Below are 15,263 nucleotides of genomic sequence, written 5' to 3'. Positions count from 1 at the left end.
TCATTTCATATTGTCTCCTGCTCTTCAGGGTCAGGTCTGTATATTCTTTTTCTTCTGTACAAGTCTTAGTGTTCTGTTCTGCCCAACTTAAAAGGTTGTTGACTAAGTCAGTGACAGTTGTTCCTATAGAATTATTTTCTTTCAGATTTAAGGATGTAAATTTGAGCTGATGTTTGGCTGCAAATGGAATGGGAACAATGTTACAGTGTATCCATTTGGTATTAACTGAAATTTTTTCCCAAAGTTGTATTAAAGTAGTGCCTTTTTTATGCCAGTAGGGCTGAGGTAGATGTGTATATTATATGGAAATGGAAATAAAATACTAACTGCTTTTAGGCTGAAAATCATAAATTTTTGTTTCTTTCTGATGTAATTTAACCAAATTTGTCATGTTCTAAGATTTTAAAATAATGGTGCTGGTCTTAGTCTGTTTGGGTTGCTGTAATAGAATACCACAGAGTGGGCCGGCTTATCTACAACACAGATTTATTTCTCACAGTTATGGAGACGGGAAGTCCAAGATCAAGGAGGCAGCAGATTTGGTGGTGCCTGCTTCTTGATTCATAGGCAGCCGTCTTCTTGCTGTGTCCTCACACAAGGGAACTCTCTGTTGTCTCTTTTGTAAGGTCACTAATCCCATTCACGAGAGTTCTGCCCTCATGACTTAATCACCTCCCAGAGGCCCCACCTTCAAATACCACCACATTGGGTTCAACATAAGAATTTTGAAGGGACACAAACATTCATTCAGTCTCTAGCAGTGCTAATTTGGCTGCTTATAAAGGTGCTTATATAGGAAGGGCCTTAAAATGTTCTGTGACTCTGTCTTGCATATTTATAAACAAAGACCATATTTTATGCATAAAGATGTTCATCACATCATTATTATAAGAAAGAAAAGTTGGAAACAACTGAAATATCTAAAAGTTGGGGAATGGTTTAAGTACATTATGATATATATACTCAGTGGAATATTATGTCTCAAATTTTATGTACACATGGCTTATGAAAACATGTAAAATATCTGTGGATCTGTTAGAAAAGAGAAGACTAAAAATAGAATATGCAGTATTATGAAAAAAAGGAAAAGTCACAAAAAAAAATCAGGAAAGAAATACACAAAAAATATTAGATACGGTGGTTGACTAAATGGTGATTTAAAGTTTGTTTGTTTTTTTTTTTTTTTAACGGTGTGTGGGCCTCTCACTGTTGTGGCCTCTCCTGCCGCGGAGCACAGGCTTTGGACGCGCAGGCCCAGCGGCCATGGCCCACGGGCTCAGCCGCTCTGTGGCATGTGGGATCCTCCCGGACCGGGGCACGAACCCGTGTCCCCTGCATTGGCAGGTGGTCTCTCAACCACTGCGCCACCAGGGAAGCCCTAAAGTTTTTTAAAATACAGTTTTGGTATTTTCTAAATTTGTTACACTATTTCTGTTTTAAAAAAATATTTTTAACTTGAAATAACTTAAAACTCCCACAAGAATTACAGGAAACTTTCAAAGAACTCTCCTGTACGCTTCAGCCAAATTTGCCTTTCCTTGTTTCCTTTCTTCCATCCATCATTTGAGAGGAAACTGCAGATGTCATACTGGCTATTCCTAAGCACTTATATTCTTAAGAATTAGGACATTCTCTTACATAACAACAGAACAATTATTGAATTCAGGAAATTTAACGTTGACACAGAACCATTGTATAATATAGAGTCCATACTCAAATTTCTACAGTTACCCCAGTAATGTCCTTTATGGCACCCTCCCCCTGCCCCCCAAATCCAGGATCATACATTGTATTTAGTTGTCATGTTTCTTTAGGCCACTTACTTCTTTTATAATCAGAAATAAATTTAATTTCTAAGAATTGTGTTCTTAGAAATTCAAATATGTGAAAACAAAACCTTTACATAGGAGGTCAGGAAAGCAATAGTATTAAAATGTTGAAATGTGTTGTCTTTGGGTATTGTTTTCCTTTTTCTTGTTTTCCGCATTTTCAAAGTTTTTGTGGTGAAACCACAAAAGTTTTTGTGGTGAAACTTTTTAATGGAAAAACAAATTGAGATTGCTTGATAAGTCTTACCACCTTATAGCTAATGACAGCATAGCAAAGATTTAAAGATTAATAATGGGAGAAAGGAGACAGTGCCTTCTTAAATCAGAATCATTTATGGTAGGACATTAATTTCACTTTCAAACACTTCAAATATAATCTTAATTTATGTATCATTTTAGGATCAAGCATTTGGGGAGCTAGAAAAGAATAGTGATAAATTTCTACTTGGAACATCGTCTTCAGAGAACAGTCAGCCTGCTCATCTTCATGAACTACTATGTTCACTGCAGAAACAGCTGCTGGCATTTTGCCATATCAATAACATTAGTGAGGTATGTGATTCTTTGCCTTTTATGGTCTTTTCTCAGGGACCTTGAAACTCAGATATTTGGGTAAGCCATGATATTTTTCTACCTTGAATCTTCCAAAGTAGTAATTTAGGAACTTTTTTCCTCAGAACTCAAGCAGTGTGGCATTGCTTCATAAACATCTTCAGCTCTTGTTGCCTCATGCCACAGATATTTATTCACGTTCTGCAAATTTGCTCAAAGAAAGTCCTTGGAATGGCAGCGTTGGAGAAAAATTAAGAGGTGTGTTTGGTACTGGGTTTCATATTTAATCAGTGGTTGTAAAGCAAGAGTTCTTGGCCTTTCCAAAGCTTTAAGAGGGCCGGAAACCTCTGAGTGGAATAGGAATGACGTTGAATCTCCTTTGTTATCGAAGATCCCTTTGATCTTGGTTTTGGGGTGATGGCAACAGTGATTGATCTAATTAATCTTAAAAGACGCTAATTGGTGTGACAGAGGTCTAATTTAAAGGAATTAGATGATATATACTCAAAAAGATTAATATTAAATGGCATAAAGTGAGATTTTCATCTATTTCTTTACTTTTCTTCAGCATTTACCATCTCTGTCTTGAAATGCTTTCTTTTCTCTGGTCTTCTGTGTAGCCACAATCCTGTATTTACACATCTCTCTTTGCCCACTCTTTTTCAGTCTGTTCCTGTAAGCTCCTCTTTTTGGGGCATGCCCTTTAATGTTTAGGATCTTCTGAATTTTGCCCTCAACCCTCTTTTCTCTGAGAATGATCTTATCTGGTCCTGTTGTCTTTAACCGCCATGTGTATGTTGACTGCCATATATGCGTCTAGCTGAGAACTCCTTTTTTACACAAGAGCTTTTCTCTAGTTACCTACTAGGTGCCTTTTCTTGATTATTCCAAAGATAGGTAAAATTTGGTAAGTCTGTCCAAAAGCAACTTATTTTTGAAGTTTCCTCACTGAACAAAGAAATAAATAAACTGAGAAACTAAAACCATTGCTTACTAGACAGTTGCATTTTGTTGTTCCACAGGCGTTTAAAATTTAATCTGTTCAAATTGAGCTCATCTCTGAATAGTCTTCTTGCCCCCAAATACAATAAAATATTGACACAGAATTGATTAAAAACCAATACAGATAATTAAAAAAACCAGATGTTTTGAGGTGATTTTAATTTAAAAAAAGTAAATTTGGTTTAAAAAACATAAAAGACTTCCTACAGTAGAATGTAAGCACCATGAGGGCAGGAATTTTTAGTTCTTTGTTCACAGCTGTACACCTTTCACCTATAATAGTGCCTGATATGTTGTATGTGTTCAATAAATATTTCTTGAGTAAATCTGAAAATGAGAATAAATTTGTGAATGAGAAATTCATAATGCATTTTAAGGGAAGCAGCTATAATCCTTTGAATTTGTTGGCGCAAGGATATTTGTGCTTTCCCATAAAGTGTCTGTTGGTGACACTTTCTGAAAGTGAGTAAATACTAACCCAACCCTAGCTACCAGAGAGTTATATAATAATTCAACAAAGAGTTCTAGGCAAAAATAGTATTTATTAGGTTTTTTTTTTTAAGTTTGTTTGAAACAATTGATGCCTGTTAAATTTCTTACCCTTCATAGATGTGATATACGTCTCAGCTGCAGGCAGTATGCTCTGCCAGATTGTTAACTCCCTACTGTTACTCCCAGTGTCGGTGGCTCGGCCTTTATTGAGTTACCTCCTCGACTTGTTGCCACCTCTTGATTGCCTTAATAGACTCCTGCCAGCGGCCACTCTTTTAGAAGACCAAGAGTTACAGTGGCCTCTTCATGGTAAGTAAAGATAATAAAGGAGCAAATAATGCTCTTGAGAAAAGTTGTTTCTCTTGCTTGCATCAGGTAAATCGTATCTGACACTTGGTTGTTTAATGTACTCAGAAGATAAAGTTGTTACTGTCTAAGAGCTTATAGTGTGAAGTGGGCAACTGAGATGGGAAAATTTAAGAAAGTTCCTTATATATAAGTGTCATGAATAAAGTCTTTATCCGATCATCAGGCTTGAAATATATTTCATTGATTCCAAGACATGCTTTTCTTCAAATTTTGACATGGCTTAATTTGGATACATCTTACAGTGGGTGATAGGAGGCATTGTTTCATAAATCAGTCAACAGCATAATGACACATTTTACAATCAATGAACTGATTTGTTTTATTTCTTAAATGCAAACGTTTTTAGTTTTAAATCTCTATTCGACAGTAAAATATTTTGTATTTTGGTTGGATATGTAGATAACTGAATGTAAAAGATGGAAATTGGAAACCTATCTTTCTGTGTTTTTCTTTTTAGGTACTTTATAGGAAATAGCATTTTGATTTTAGACGTAATATGTGAATTCACTCTTAATTTATAAAATGTTGATGATTTTATTCCATTGAATATATCTTAAAATATCATGTCTAGAAAGCATCAATGTATTTTTCCATTGAAGTCTGTCTATCCTAAGGCTATCAAAGGAGTTTCATTACTGAAATCTTAAAAACCTTTCAAGTTTAAATGAGGTCACATGTTTTATGGAAAGAATCCTGGTCTAAGGCATAAAAAGATTTAGATTTTAGTATTGGCTCTATTGGCTGTATGATCTTGGGCAAGTCACTTATTTGAAGGCTTGGTTCCTTCTCCTGGAGAGATTGGGATTGGACAGAATACTTTGAGGGCCCGTCTTATATCCCATTGTTCTGTGACAACTGGATTTAGATGAAGTCAAGTGTTAAGGTTACAGCTGTTATCAGGATATTGATTAGGCTTTATATGGAGCCATTCCAGGTTTACTCTTGTTTTTCTAAAGCATCTCAGAATTTGCTAAGACTTACTCTATTTGTATTAGGCGAGGAAGGTGTCATTTTATTTTGGATTTTTGCATCTGTGTTCATAACTGATTTTTTCCCATGATTTTCCTTTATCATGCTATTCTTGTGTCATTTTTACGACCACAATTATACTAACCTCATAACATCAGTTTGGAATCTTCCTTTTTTTCCCTTTTCTCTGAAATAATATGTGTAATTTAGGAGTTATCTCTTCTTGAAGGTTTATAAGAGTTTATAAAAACTATCTGGCCTGGGCTTCCCTGGTGGCGCAGTGGTTGAGAGTCTGCCTGCCGATGCAGGGGACACGGGTTCATGCCTCGGTCCGGGAAGATCCCACATGCCGCGGAGCGGCTGGGCCCGTGAGCCATGGCTGCTGAGCCTGCGCGTCCGGAGCCTGTGCTCCGCAATGGGAAAGGCCACAACAGTGAGAGGCCTGCGTACCGCAAAAAAAAAACAAAAAAAAAACAAACAAAAAAAACTATCTGGCCCTAGTGTTTTTTTTATAGATAGGTTTTTGGCTATTAATTTTCTTTTTTTAGTGGTTATTGTTCTCTTACAGCTTTTTGTTTCTTCTCAAATCCATTTCAGAAATTGATATTTTTTCAGAAAATGTCATTTTGTTGGTTTTCAAATTTATTGACACAAAGATCATAATATTCACACATAGTTTTTAAAAATCTCTAGTGTATCTGTGGTTATATCCTCTTTTTGTATTTTTAATTTTAAAATTTATGCCATCTTTATTTTCTGGATTAATTTTATTACAGGTTTGTCTATTTTATTAGTGTTTTCAAATACCCAGTTTTTGAATTGGATGATTTCTTGTGTTTTTCTTTTATGATTTCATTGATATCTCTTCTTATCTTTATGGCTAGCTGTAGTTTTTTTTTTTTTTTTAAGGAAGAACTTTTAAAAACAAATGTACAATAAGAAAGCATGGATCTGGATCTTAGTATAGGACAGATCTGAATTCAGGCCTTAAAAGCATTGAACAATACTAAGTGTCATTTTACTAGATCAACTCTTGTTTTGATTTTGGAGGGATGAGCTACCTCAGTTACTCACTCTTAAGGTTGAAATTTGATCTGGATAGTGAAAAGTAGGAATAGAATCAATGGGAGATAATTCTGCCATGTACTGTTTCACTGTTTATCTCAAAATCAGTAACTTTACAAAGCAGATTTTTATTTGATGGCAAACTTATCTGAATGTATTTTAGATTAGCCTACTAAAGAGAATATATACAGAAAGTGTTATAATCTATGTTTTCATTATAAAATTATTTTGCTTCAGTGTCTTGTTGCAGTGCAATATAAATGAAAAAGCTTGAGAATCTTCATCACCAGATAAATTACTAATGATTTTGTTTTCAGGAGGGCCAGAACTGATTGATCCTGCTGGTGTGCCATTACCTCAGCCAGCCCAGTCCTGGGTGTGGCTTGTTGATCTGGAAAGAACAATTGCTCTTCTTATTGGGCAGTGTCTTGGTGGCATGCTTCAGGGTTCGCCTGTGTCTCCAGAGGAACAGGACACTGCATATTGGATGAAAACACCACTTTTTAGCGATGGTGTAGAAATGGATACCCCTCAGTTAGGTAATGTGCTTCTCTGCAGCATTTAGAATACGTGCTTCTGTTTGTACCTCCTTTGGAGATTTCTCTTATTCTGGGTTTGCTGAATAGAGAACTGATAGAAAACAAATGCAACATTTGCAGGGTAGGGGATCCAAGACTGTAACTTGGAGCCCTCAGAAAAACAGTTAAGTCCTGCAGCATCGTATAGTGAAAAGAGCCCCTGAACTAGGGAAATGTAGGCCTGGTTCTACTCTGTTTTTATTTATCACTCATTTTGAGCAAGTCATCTAACTCATAAAAATGGGAAAGTGCTTAATTACTTGTGTTCTGGGGCTTGGAGGTTATGAAACTGCTTCATAGAAGGTTACTGACCATGACTTACGAGGGCTCAGGTCATAAACACCTCTCAGTTGTGAGGGCCAATCCCTTCTCCTCCCAGCCTGTCCTCCTTTCAAGCTGATGTTACCTTGTGTGATTCCTTATTTTTTTCCTCCCCATTTATGGTACCTCTGGGGTTTCCTTTCCTGCCTCATCTTCCATTTGTCTACTTTGATGGTAGGCTAGCTCTCAGACTGTCTGAACATGAGGATTTCTCCAGTTCCTGAATAGATGATGTAGTTGTTTTTATCTAGGATTGGTCCTTTAATCTCTCTGAACCTCTAATTTCAATCCTTAAAATAATGAGTTAGATTAGATAGCCCATATGGTCTTATTAGATTTTATTTATTTATTTTTAAGAAATATTTATTTATTTTGGCTGTGCCAGGTCTTAGTTGCAGCACGTGGGATCTTCGTTGTAGCATGCAGACTTCTTAGTTGCGGCATGTGGGATCTAGTTCCCTGACCAGGGATCAAACCCGGGCCCCTGGCATTGGGAGCTCAGAGTCTTACCCACTGGACCACCAGGGAAGTCCCTAGATTTTAAATGTATTATTTCTCTGATAAGAGAAAGAGACTCAGAGAGTGTCCAAGAAGCAAAATCTAAGAGAAATCTCGATCTAAGAGAATCTCCAGAGGAGAAACAAAAGTAGAAACCATGACAAAAATCATGGAGATTTCTGCTTTGAGGTTGGAGGGTTGGAGGGTGGGAGTGAGAGATGTTGAAGATTTTCTTCCTTTTCCAAATAGGAGTGTATATTCATTGTTTCATTTATGAACCAGAAAGTGATTTCAGCCATGGCTGATGAATGCTAGACTGGTACTTAGGAATGTTTGTATCAAAAAAAGTAAAATCATGTTTTTTTTCAAGGGGTATTTAACATCATAAAGGTAGTTCCGTGCTATCAGTGTTTAGCTCTGTGATAGTCCCAAATGTCCTCCTGAGGACAAAAGTATCTTTATCTCTACCTTCCTCATATTTCTGTTATGTGTACTTCACTCAACTGGCCTTTGGTGTGAATATAATCAATTTCAGTTTTAATGTTAGTTTTCACTTTTTAAATTATAAAATTATGAAACTATTAAAATGTTACATTTTATGTTTAAATACTTGCATATATTGGACTTCCCACAGTGGTTAAGAATCTGCCTGCCAATGCAGGGGACACGGGTTTGAGCCCTGGTCCAGGAAGATCCCACATGCCACGGAGCAACTAAGCCCGTGTGCTACAACTACTGAGCCTGTGTTCTAGAGCCCATGAGCCACAACTACTGAGCCTGCACGCTACAACTCCTGAAGCCCATGCGCCTAGAGCCCATGCTCTGCAACAAGCCACCACAATGAGAAGCTGGTGCACCGCAGCAAAGAGTAGCCCCCGCTCACCGCAACTAGAGAAAGCCCGTGTGCAGCAATGAAGACCCAACACAGCCAAAAATAAATGATAATAATAAAAAACAAAGATAAGCAGTAGCTTCTAAAAAAATACTTGCATATATTAGGAAGAGGCTCTTGTCTGTAAAATTGTAAATAAATGATAATTTAGTTATATTGTGGGTTAAATTGACTTTGGGTATTAGCCCGGGAACCTGTCATTTAGAGAAGTGTTTTGTTTTTTAAATGGAAAATGAATTCTTAATGCCAAATGTCCCATTGGAAAGTTAGGAACCACCTGAACAATTGTAAATATCAGTTGAGAAATTGTTCAAGTATCAATATCTTTGATCTCCCTTAAATCATACTGAAGTGATTATTTTCCCTTAAGTCTACAAAAAGAAAAGAAAAATCTTGGCTAGTCTCTTTCCCAGTGGTCCCATGTTTCTCAACAAGGATATCAATCCGTTTTGAGCAAGAAAGTTCTTTGTTACACAAGACTGCTGCACATGTAGGGCCCTGCCTACCAAAATGCCAGAACTCCTCCCTGGAATGTTACATTTAGTCACATAAAGAGAGGGGTGATACTATGCCCAATTGAGAAGCATTAAAGGACTTTACCTTTGTAGCATCTACTTAAAATGGTTTGAAATGTATCATTTCATATGCATTAAGTAAATATGGTAAGCTTTTATTTGTAGCACCAAAATTTACAAAGCTTGAAATCGATAACTTGTGTAATTTTTTTTTTTTTAGATAAATGTATGAGTTGCCTATTAGAAGTAGCTCTTTCCGGAAATGAAGAACAGAAGCCTTTTGATTACAAATTGCGGCCTGAAATTGCTATCTACGTAGACTTGGCATTGGGTTGTTCAAAAGAGCCGGCTCGAAGCCTTTGGATCAGCATGCAGGATTATGCTATTAGTAAAGGTAAGATGAAGAGGATAAAGGGGCTAAATATGTAGATAGCTCATAATACCGACTAATATAAGTATAGTATAATATATGTAAATAGAAAATCACAGGGATTACCCTATTACTTTTTTATAGAAAAAGGGATTTTACAATTAACATTTTTTTAGGGCTTCCCTGGTGGCGCAGTGGTTGGGAGTCCGCCTGCCGATGCAGGGGACACAGGTTCGTGCCCCGGTCCGGGAGGATCCCACATGCCGCGGAGCGGCTGGGCCCGTGAGCCATGGCCGCTGAGCCTGCGCGTCTGGAGCCTGTGCTCCGCAACGGGAGAGGCCACAGCAGTTAGAGGCCCGTGTACTGCGGGAAAAAAAAAAAAAAAACCTCTAACAGTTTTAAAAAATAAATTTATTTGTTTTATTTATTTTTATTTTTGGCTGTGTTGTGTCTTTGCTGCTGAGTGCGGGCTTTCTCTAGTGCGGTGAGTGGGGGCCTCTCACCACGGTGGCTTCTCTTGTCACGGAGCGTGGGCTTCAGCAGTTGTGGCATGCTGGCTCAGTAGCTGTGGTGCACAGGCTCTAGAGCACAGCCTCAGCAGTGGTGTCACACGGGCCCAGTTGCTCCAGAGCATGTGGGATCTTCCCGGACCAGGGTTCGAACCCATGTCGCCTTCATTGTCAGGTGGATTCTCAACCACTGCACCACAAGGGAAGTCTCTACAATTAACATTTTAAAAACAATTTCTTATTCCTGTTAGTGGAACATTTTGAAGTGCTTGGTATGAAACCTCGTGTATTCTTTTATATACATATATCCCACTTGAAGAAAATCCACTGTGGGAAAATTGAGATTAGTGTGAAAAATAAATCCAGAGGCAGCATTTTACTGAAGGATTCCATGCAGCGTAAATGGATCTAGTATAAGAGTCGGTTTAATGAATCTCTTCCCTTTGTGAGCCCTGGTGAAGAACTGAAATTATGTGTATGTGGAAGTCTGAGCTCTGGGCTTGGGTCATTTTCCTCCTGTATAAAACACTTGTCCATTTTAGAGTGCTAGTGAAGGTACCAGTTTGAAATGAGGTATATTATTAAGTACAGCAGTAAAGTGCTATGCAAGTGTGTAGTGGTATTTCAGTTTCTAATATTACTTGATTAATAAAATTAATTTTATGTACAAGTTTTCAAAGGTTGTACCTGATTTCTTTTTAGCTCTCATCCACTTTTAACAATGACTTGGATTGTTCAGAATCACATACCCCTGGTTGTCTTTCTCCACATTGCTCTTTCTTTAGTCCCTGCTCCCCTGTGTCTTTGGATTTTCTTCCTTCTGCGATAAAAATGGTAAAAGTAAATACATTTTCACCTCTACTTCGTATAATAAAGATGAGATACATATCATTCAGATCTTTAAAACACCAGTGAGATGATACCTTTGAAAGTTTAATCTCATCCAATTTGTCATTCATTTATTCATTCTATCGTGTTGACTTTCACCAGTGGCAGAAAAGTATGATAGTGGAGGAGAAAAAAAGCTTACTTTCTGAGTTGTATTTTCTGATATCCTCTTATTTGCATCATTTTCTTGGAATGTGCGGTTAGGTTTTTTTTTTTTATAAATTTATTTTTATTTTTATTTATTTTTGGCTGCCTTTATCTTCTTTGGAGAAATCTCTGTTTAGGTCTTCTGCCCATTTTTGGATTGGGTTGTTTGTTTTTTTGATATTGAGCTGCATGAACTGCTTGTAAATTTTGGAGATTAATCCTTTGTCAGTTGCTTCATTTGCAAAAATTTTCTCCCATTCTGAGGGTTGTCTTTTGGACTTGTTTATGGTTTCCTTTGCTATGCAAAAGCTTTGAAGTTTCATTAGGTCCCATTTGTTTATTTTTGTTTTTATTTCCATTTCTCTAGGAGGTGGGTCAAAAAGGATCTTGCTGTGATTTATGTCATAGAGTGTCCTGCCTATGTTTTCCTCCAAGAGTTTGATAGTTTCTGGCCTTACATTTAGGTCTTTAATCCATTTTGAGCTTATTTTTGTGTATAGTGTTAGGGAGTGACCTAATCTCATACTTTTACAGGTACTTGTCCAGTTTTCCCAGCACCACTTATTGAAGAGGCTGTCCTTTCTCCACTGTACATTCCTACCTCCTTTATCAAAGATAAGGTGACCATATGTGCGTGGGTTTATCTCTGGGCTTTCTATCCTGTTCCATTGATCTATCTTTCTGTTTTTATGCCAGTACCATATTGTCTTGATTACTGTAGCTTTGTAGTATAGTCTGAATTCAGGGAGCCTGATTCCTCCAGCTCCGTTTTTCGTTCTCAAGATTGCTTTGGCTATTCGGGGTCTTTTGTGTTTCCATACAAATAGTGAATTTTTTTGTTCTAGTTCTGTGAAAAATGCCAGTGGTAGTTTGATAGGGATTGCATTGAATCTGTAGATTGCTTTGGGTAGTATAGTCATTTTCACAATGTTGATTCTTCCAATCCAAGAACATGGTATATCTCTCTATCTATTTGTATCATTTTTAATTTCTTTCATCAGTGTCTTATAATTTTCTGCATACAGGTCTTTTGTCTCCTTAGGTAGGTTTATTCCTAGATATTTTATTCTTTTTGTTGCAGTGGTAAATGGGAGTGTTTTCTTGATTTCACTTTCAGATTTTTCATCATTAGTGTATAGGAATGCCAGAGATTTCTGTGCATTAATTTTGTATACTGCAACTTTACCAAATTCATTGATAAGCTCTAGTAGTTTTCTGGTAGCATCTTTAGGATTCTCTATGTATAGTATCATGTCATCTGCAAGCAGTGACTGCTTTACTTCTTCTTTTCCGATTTGGATTCCTTTTATTTCCTTTTCTTCTCTGATTGCTGTGGCTAAAACTTCCAAAATTATGTTGAATAAGAGTGGTGAGAGTGGGCAACCTTGTCTTGTTCCTGATCTTAGTGGAAATGCTTTCAGTTTTTCACCATTGAGGACGATGTTGGCTGTGAGTTTGTCATATATGGCCTTTATTATTTTGAAGAACTTTCCCTCTACGCCTACTTTCTGCAGGGTTTTTATCATAAATGGGTGTTGAATTTTTTTGAAAGCTTTCTCTGCATCTATTGAGATCATATGGTTTCTCTCCTTCAATTTGTTAATATGGTGTATCACGTTGATTGATTTGCGTATATTGAAGAATCCTTGCATTCCTGGAATAAACCCCACTTGATCATGGTGTATGATCCGTTTAATGTGCTGTTGGATTCTGTTTGCTAGTATTTTGTTGACGATCTTTGCATCTATGTTCATCAGTGATGTTGGCCTGTAGTTTTCTTCCTTTGTGACATCCTTGTCTGGTTTTGGTATCAGGGTGATGGTGGCCTCATAGAATGAGTTTGGGAGTGTTCCTCCCTCTGCAATATTTTGGAAGCGTTTCAGAAGGATAGCTGTTAGCTCTTCTCTAAATGTTTGATAGAATTCACCTGTGAAGCCATCTGGTCCTGGGCTTTTGTTGGAAGATTTTAAATCGCAGTTTCAATTTCAGTGCTTGTGATTGGTCTGTTCATATCTTCTATTTCTTCCTGATTCAGTCTTGGCAGGTTGTGCATTTCTAAGAATTTGTCCATTTCTTCCAGGTTGTCCATTTTATTGGCATAGAGTTGCTTGTAGTAATCTCTCATGATCTTTTGTATTTCTGCAGTGTCAGTTGTTACTTCTCCTTTTTCATTTCTAATTCTGTTGATTTGAGTCTTCTCCCTTATTTTCTTGATGAGTCTGGCTAATGGTTTATCAATTTTGCTTATCTTCTCAAAGAACCAGCTTTTAGTTTTATTGATCTTTGCTATTGTTTCCTTCATTTCTTTTTCATTTATTTCTGATCTGATTTTTATGATTTCTTTCCTTCTGCTAACTTTGGGGGGTTTTTGTTCTTGTTTCCCTAATTTCTTAAGGTGCAAGGTTAGGTTGTTTATTCGAGATGTTTCCTGTTTCTTAAAGTAGGATTGTATTGCTATAAACTTCCCTCTTAGAACTGCTTTTGCTGTATCCCATAGATTTTGGGTCGTCGTGTCTCCATTGTCATTTGTTTCTAGGTATTTTTTTATTTTCTCGTTGGTTTCTTCAGTGATCACTTAGTTAATAAGTAGTATATTGTTTAGCCTCCATGTGTTTGTATTTTTTACAGATCTTTTCCTGTAATTGATATCTAGTCTCATAGCGTTGTGGTCGGAAAAGATACTTGATATGGTTTCAATTTTCTTAAATTTACCAAGGCTTGATTTGTGACCCAAGATATGATCTATCCTGGAGAATGTTCCATGAGCACTAGAGAAAAATGTGTATTCTGTTGTTTTTGGATGGAATGTCCTATAAATATCAGTTAAGTCCATCTTGTTTAATGTATCATTTAAAGTTTGTGTTTCCTTATTTATTTTCATTTTGGATGATCTGTCCATTGGTGAAAGTGGGGTGTTAAAGTCCCCTACTATGTATGTGTTACTGTCGATTTCCCCTTTTATGGCTGTTAGTATTTGCCTTATGTATTGAGGTGCTCCTATGTTGGGTGCATAAATATTTACAATTGTTATATCTTCTTCTTGGATCGATCCCTTGATCATTATGTAATGTCCTTCTTTGTCTCTTCTAATAGTCTTTATTTTAAAGTCTATTTTGTCTGATATGAGAATTGCTACTCCAGCTTTCTTTTGGTTTCCATTTGCATGAAATATCTTTTTCCATCCCCTTACTTTCAGTCTGTATGTGTCTCTAGGTCTGAAGTGGGTCTCTTGTAGACAGCAAATATATGGGTCTTGTTTTTGTATCCATTCCGCCATTCTGTATCTTTTGGTGGGAGCATTTAGTCCATTTACATTTAAGGTAATTATCGATATGTATGTTCCTATTCCCATTTTCTTAATTGTTTTGGGTTCGTTATTGTAGGTCTTTTCCTACTCTTGTGTTTCTTGTCTAGAGAAGTTCCTTTAGCAGTTGTTGTAGAGCTGGTTTGGTGGTGCTGAACCCTCTCAGCTTTTGCTTGTCTGTAAAGGTTTTAATTTCTCCATCACATCTGAATGAGATCCTTGCTGGGTAGAGTAATCTTGGTTGCGGGTTTTTCTCCTTCATCAGTTTAAATATGTCCTGCCAGTCCCTTCTGGCTTGCAGAGTTTCTGCTGAAAGATCAGTTAACCTTATGGGGATTCCCTTGTGTGTTATTTGTTGTTTTTCCCTTGCTGCTCTTAATATGTTTTCTTTGTGTTTAATTTTTGACAGTTTGATTCATATGTGTCTTCGTGTATTTCTCCTTAGATTTATCCTGTATGGGACTCTCTGTGCTTCCTGGACTTGATTAACTATTTCCTTTCCCATATTAGGGAAGTTTTCAACTATAATCTCTTCAAATATTTTCTCAGTCCCTTTCTTTTTCTCTTCTTCTGGAACCCCTATAATTCGAATGTTGGTGCGTTTAATGTTGTCGCAGAGGTCTCTGAGACTGTCCTCAGTTCTTTTCATTCTTTTTTCTTTATTCTGCTCTGCAGTAGTTATTCCCACTATTTTATCTTCCAGGTCACTTATCCGTTCTTCTGCCTCAGTTATTCTGCTATTGATCCCATCTAGAGTATTTTTCATTTCATTTATTGTGTTGTTCATTGTTGTTTGTTTCATCTTTAGTTCTTCTAGGTCCTTGTTAAATGTTTCTTGCATTTTGTCTATTCTATTTCCAAGATTTTGGATCATCTTTACTGTTATTATTCTGAATTCTTTTTCAGGTAGACTGCCTATTTCCTCTTCATTTGTTAGGTCTGGTGGGTTTTTATCTTGCTCCT

The 15,263-nt window shown here is 36.9% G+C and overlaps 1 protein-coding gene across 1 annotated transcript in view; it reads left to right on the top strand.

Moving 5' to 3' along the window:
* Window positions 1–15,263, top strand: part of HERC1 (HECT and RLD domain containing E3 ubiquitin protein ligase family member 1) — a 171,482-nt gene that overhangs the window by 36,682 nt on the left and 119,537 nt on the right. Inside the window, exons 14-18 of the mRNA XM_060151494.1 lie at window positions 2,229–2,381; window positions 2,507–2,639; window positions 3,993–4,184; window positions 6,596–6,817; window positions 9,303–9,476. Of these exons, the coding sequence (XP_060007477.1) occupies window positions 2,229–2,381; window positions 2,507–2,639; window positions 3,993–4,184; window positions 6,596–6,817; window positions 9,303–9,476 (874 nt within the window). The remainder of the gene's footprint in view (window positions 1–2,228; window positions 2,382–2,506; window positions 2,640–3,992; window positions 4,185–6,595; window positions 6,818–9,302; window positions 9,477–15,263) is intronic.

The sequence above is a fragment of the Lagenorhynchus albirostris genome, chromosome 1 (genome assembly GCF_949774975.1).
Source record: "Lagenorhynchus albirostris chromosome 1, mLagAlb1.1, whole genome shotgun sequence".
NCBI lineage: Eukaryota > Metazoa > Chordata > Mammalia > Artiodactyla > Delphinidae > Lagenorhynchus > Lagenorhynchus albirostris.
The sequence above is the reverse complement of the archived record's forward strand: the minus strand, read 5'-3'. Positions and strand labels throughout refer to the sequence as shown.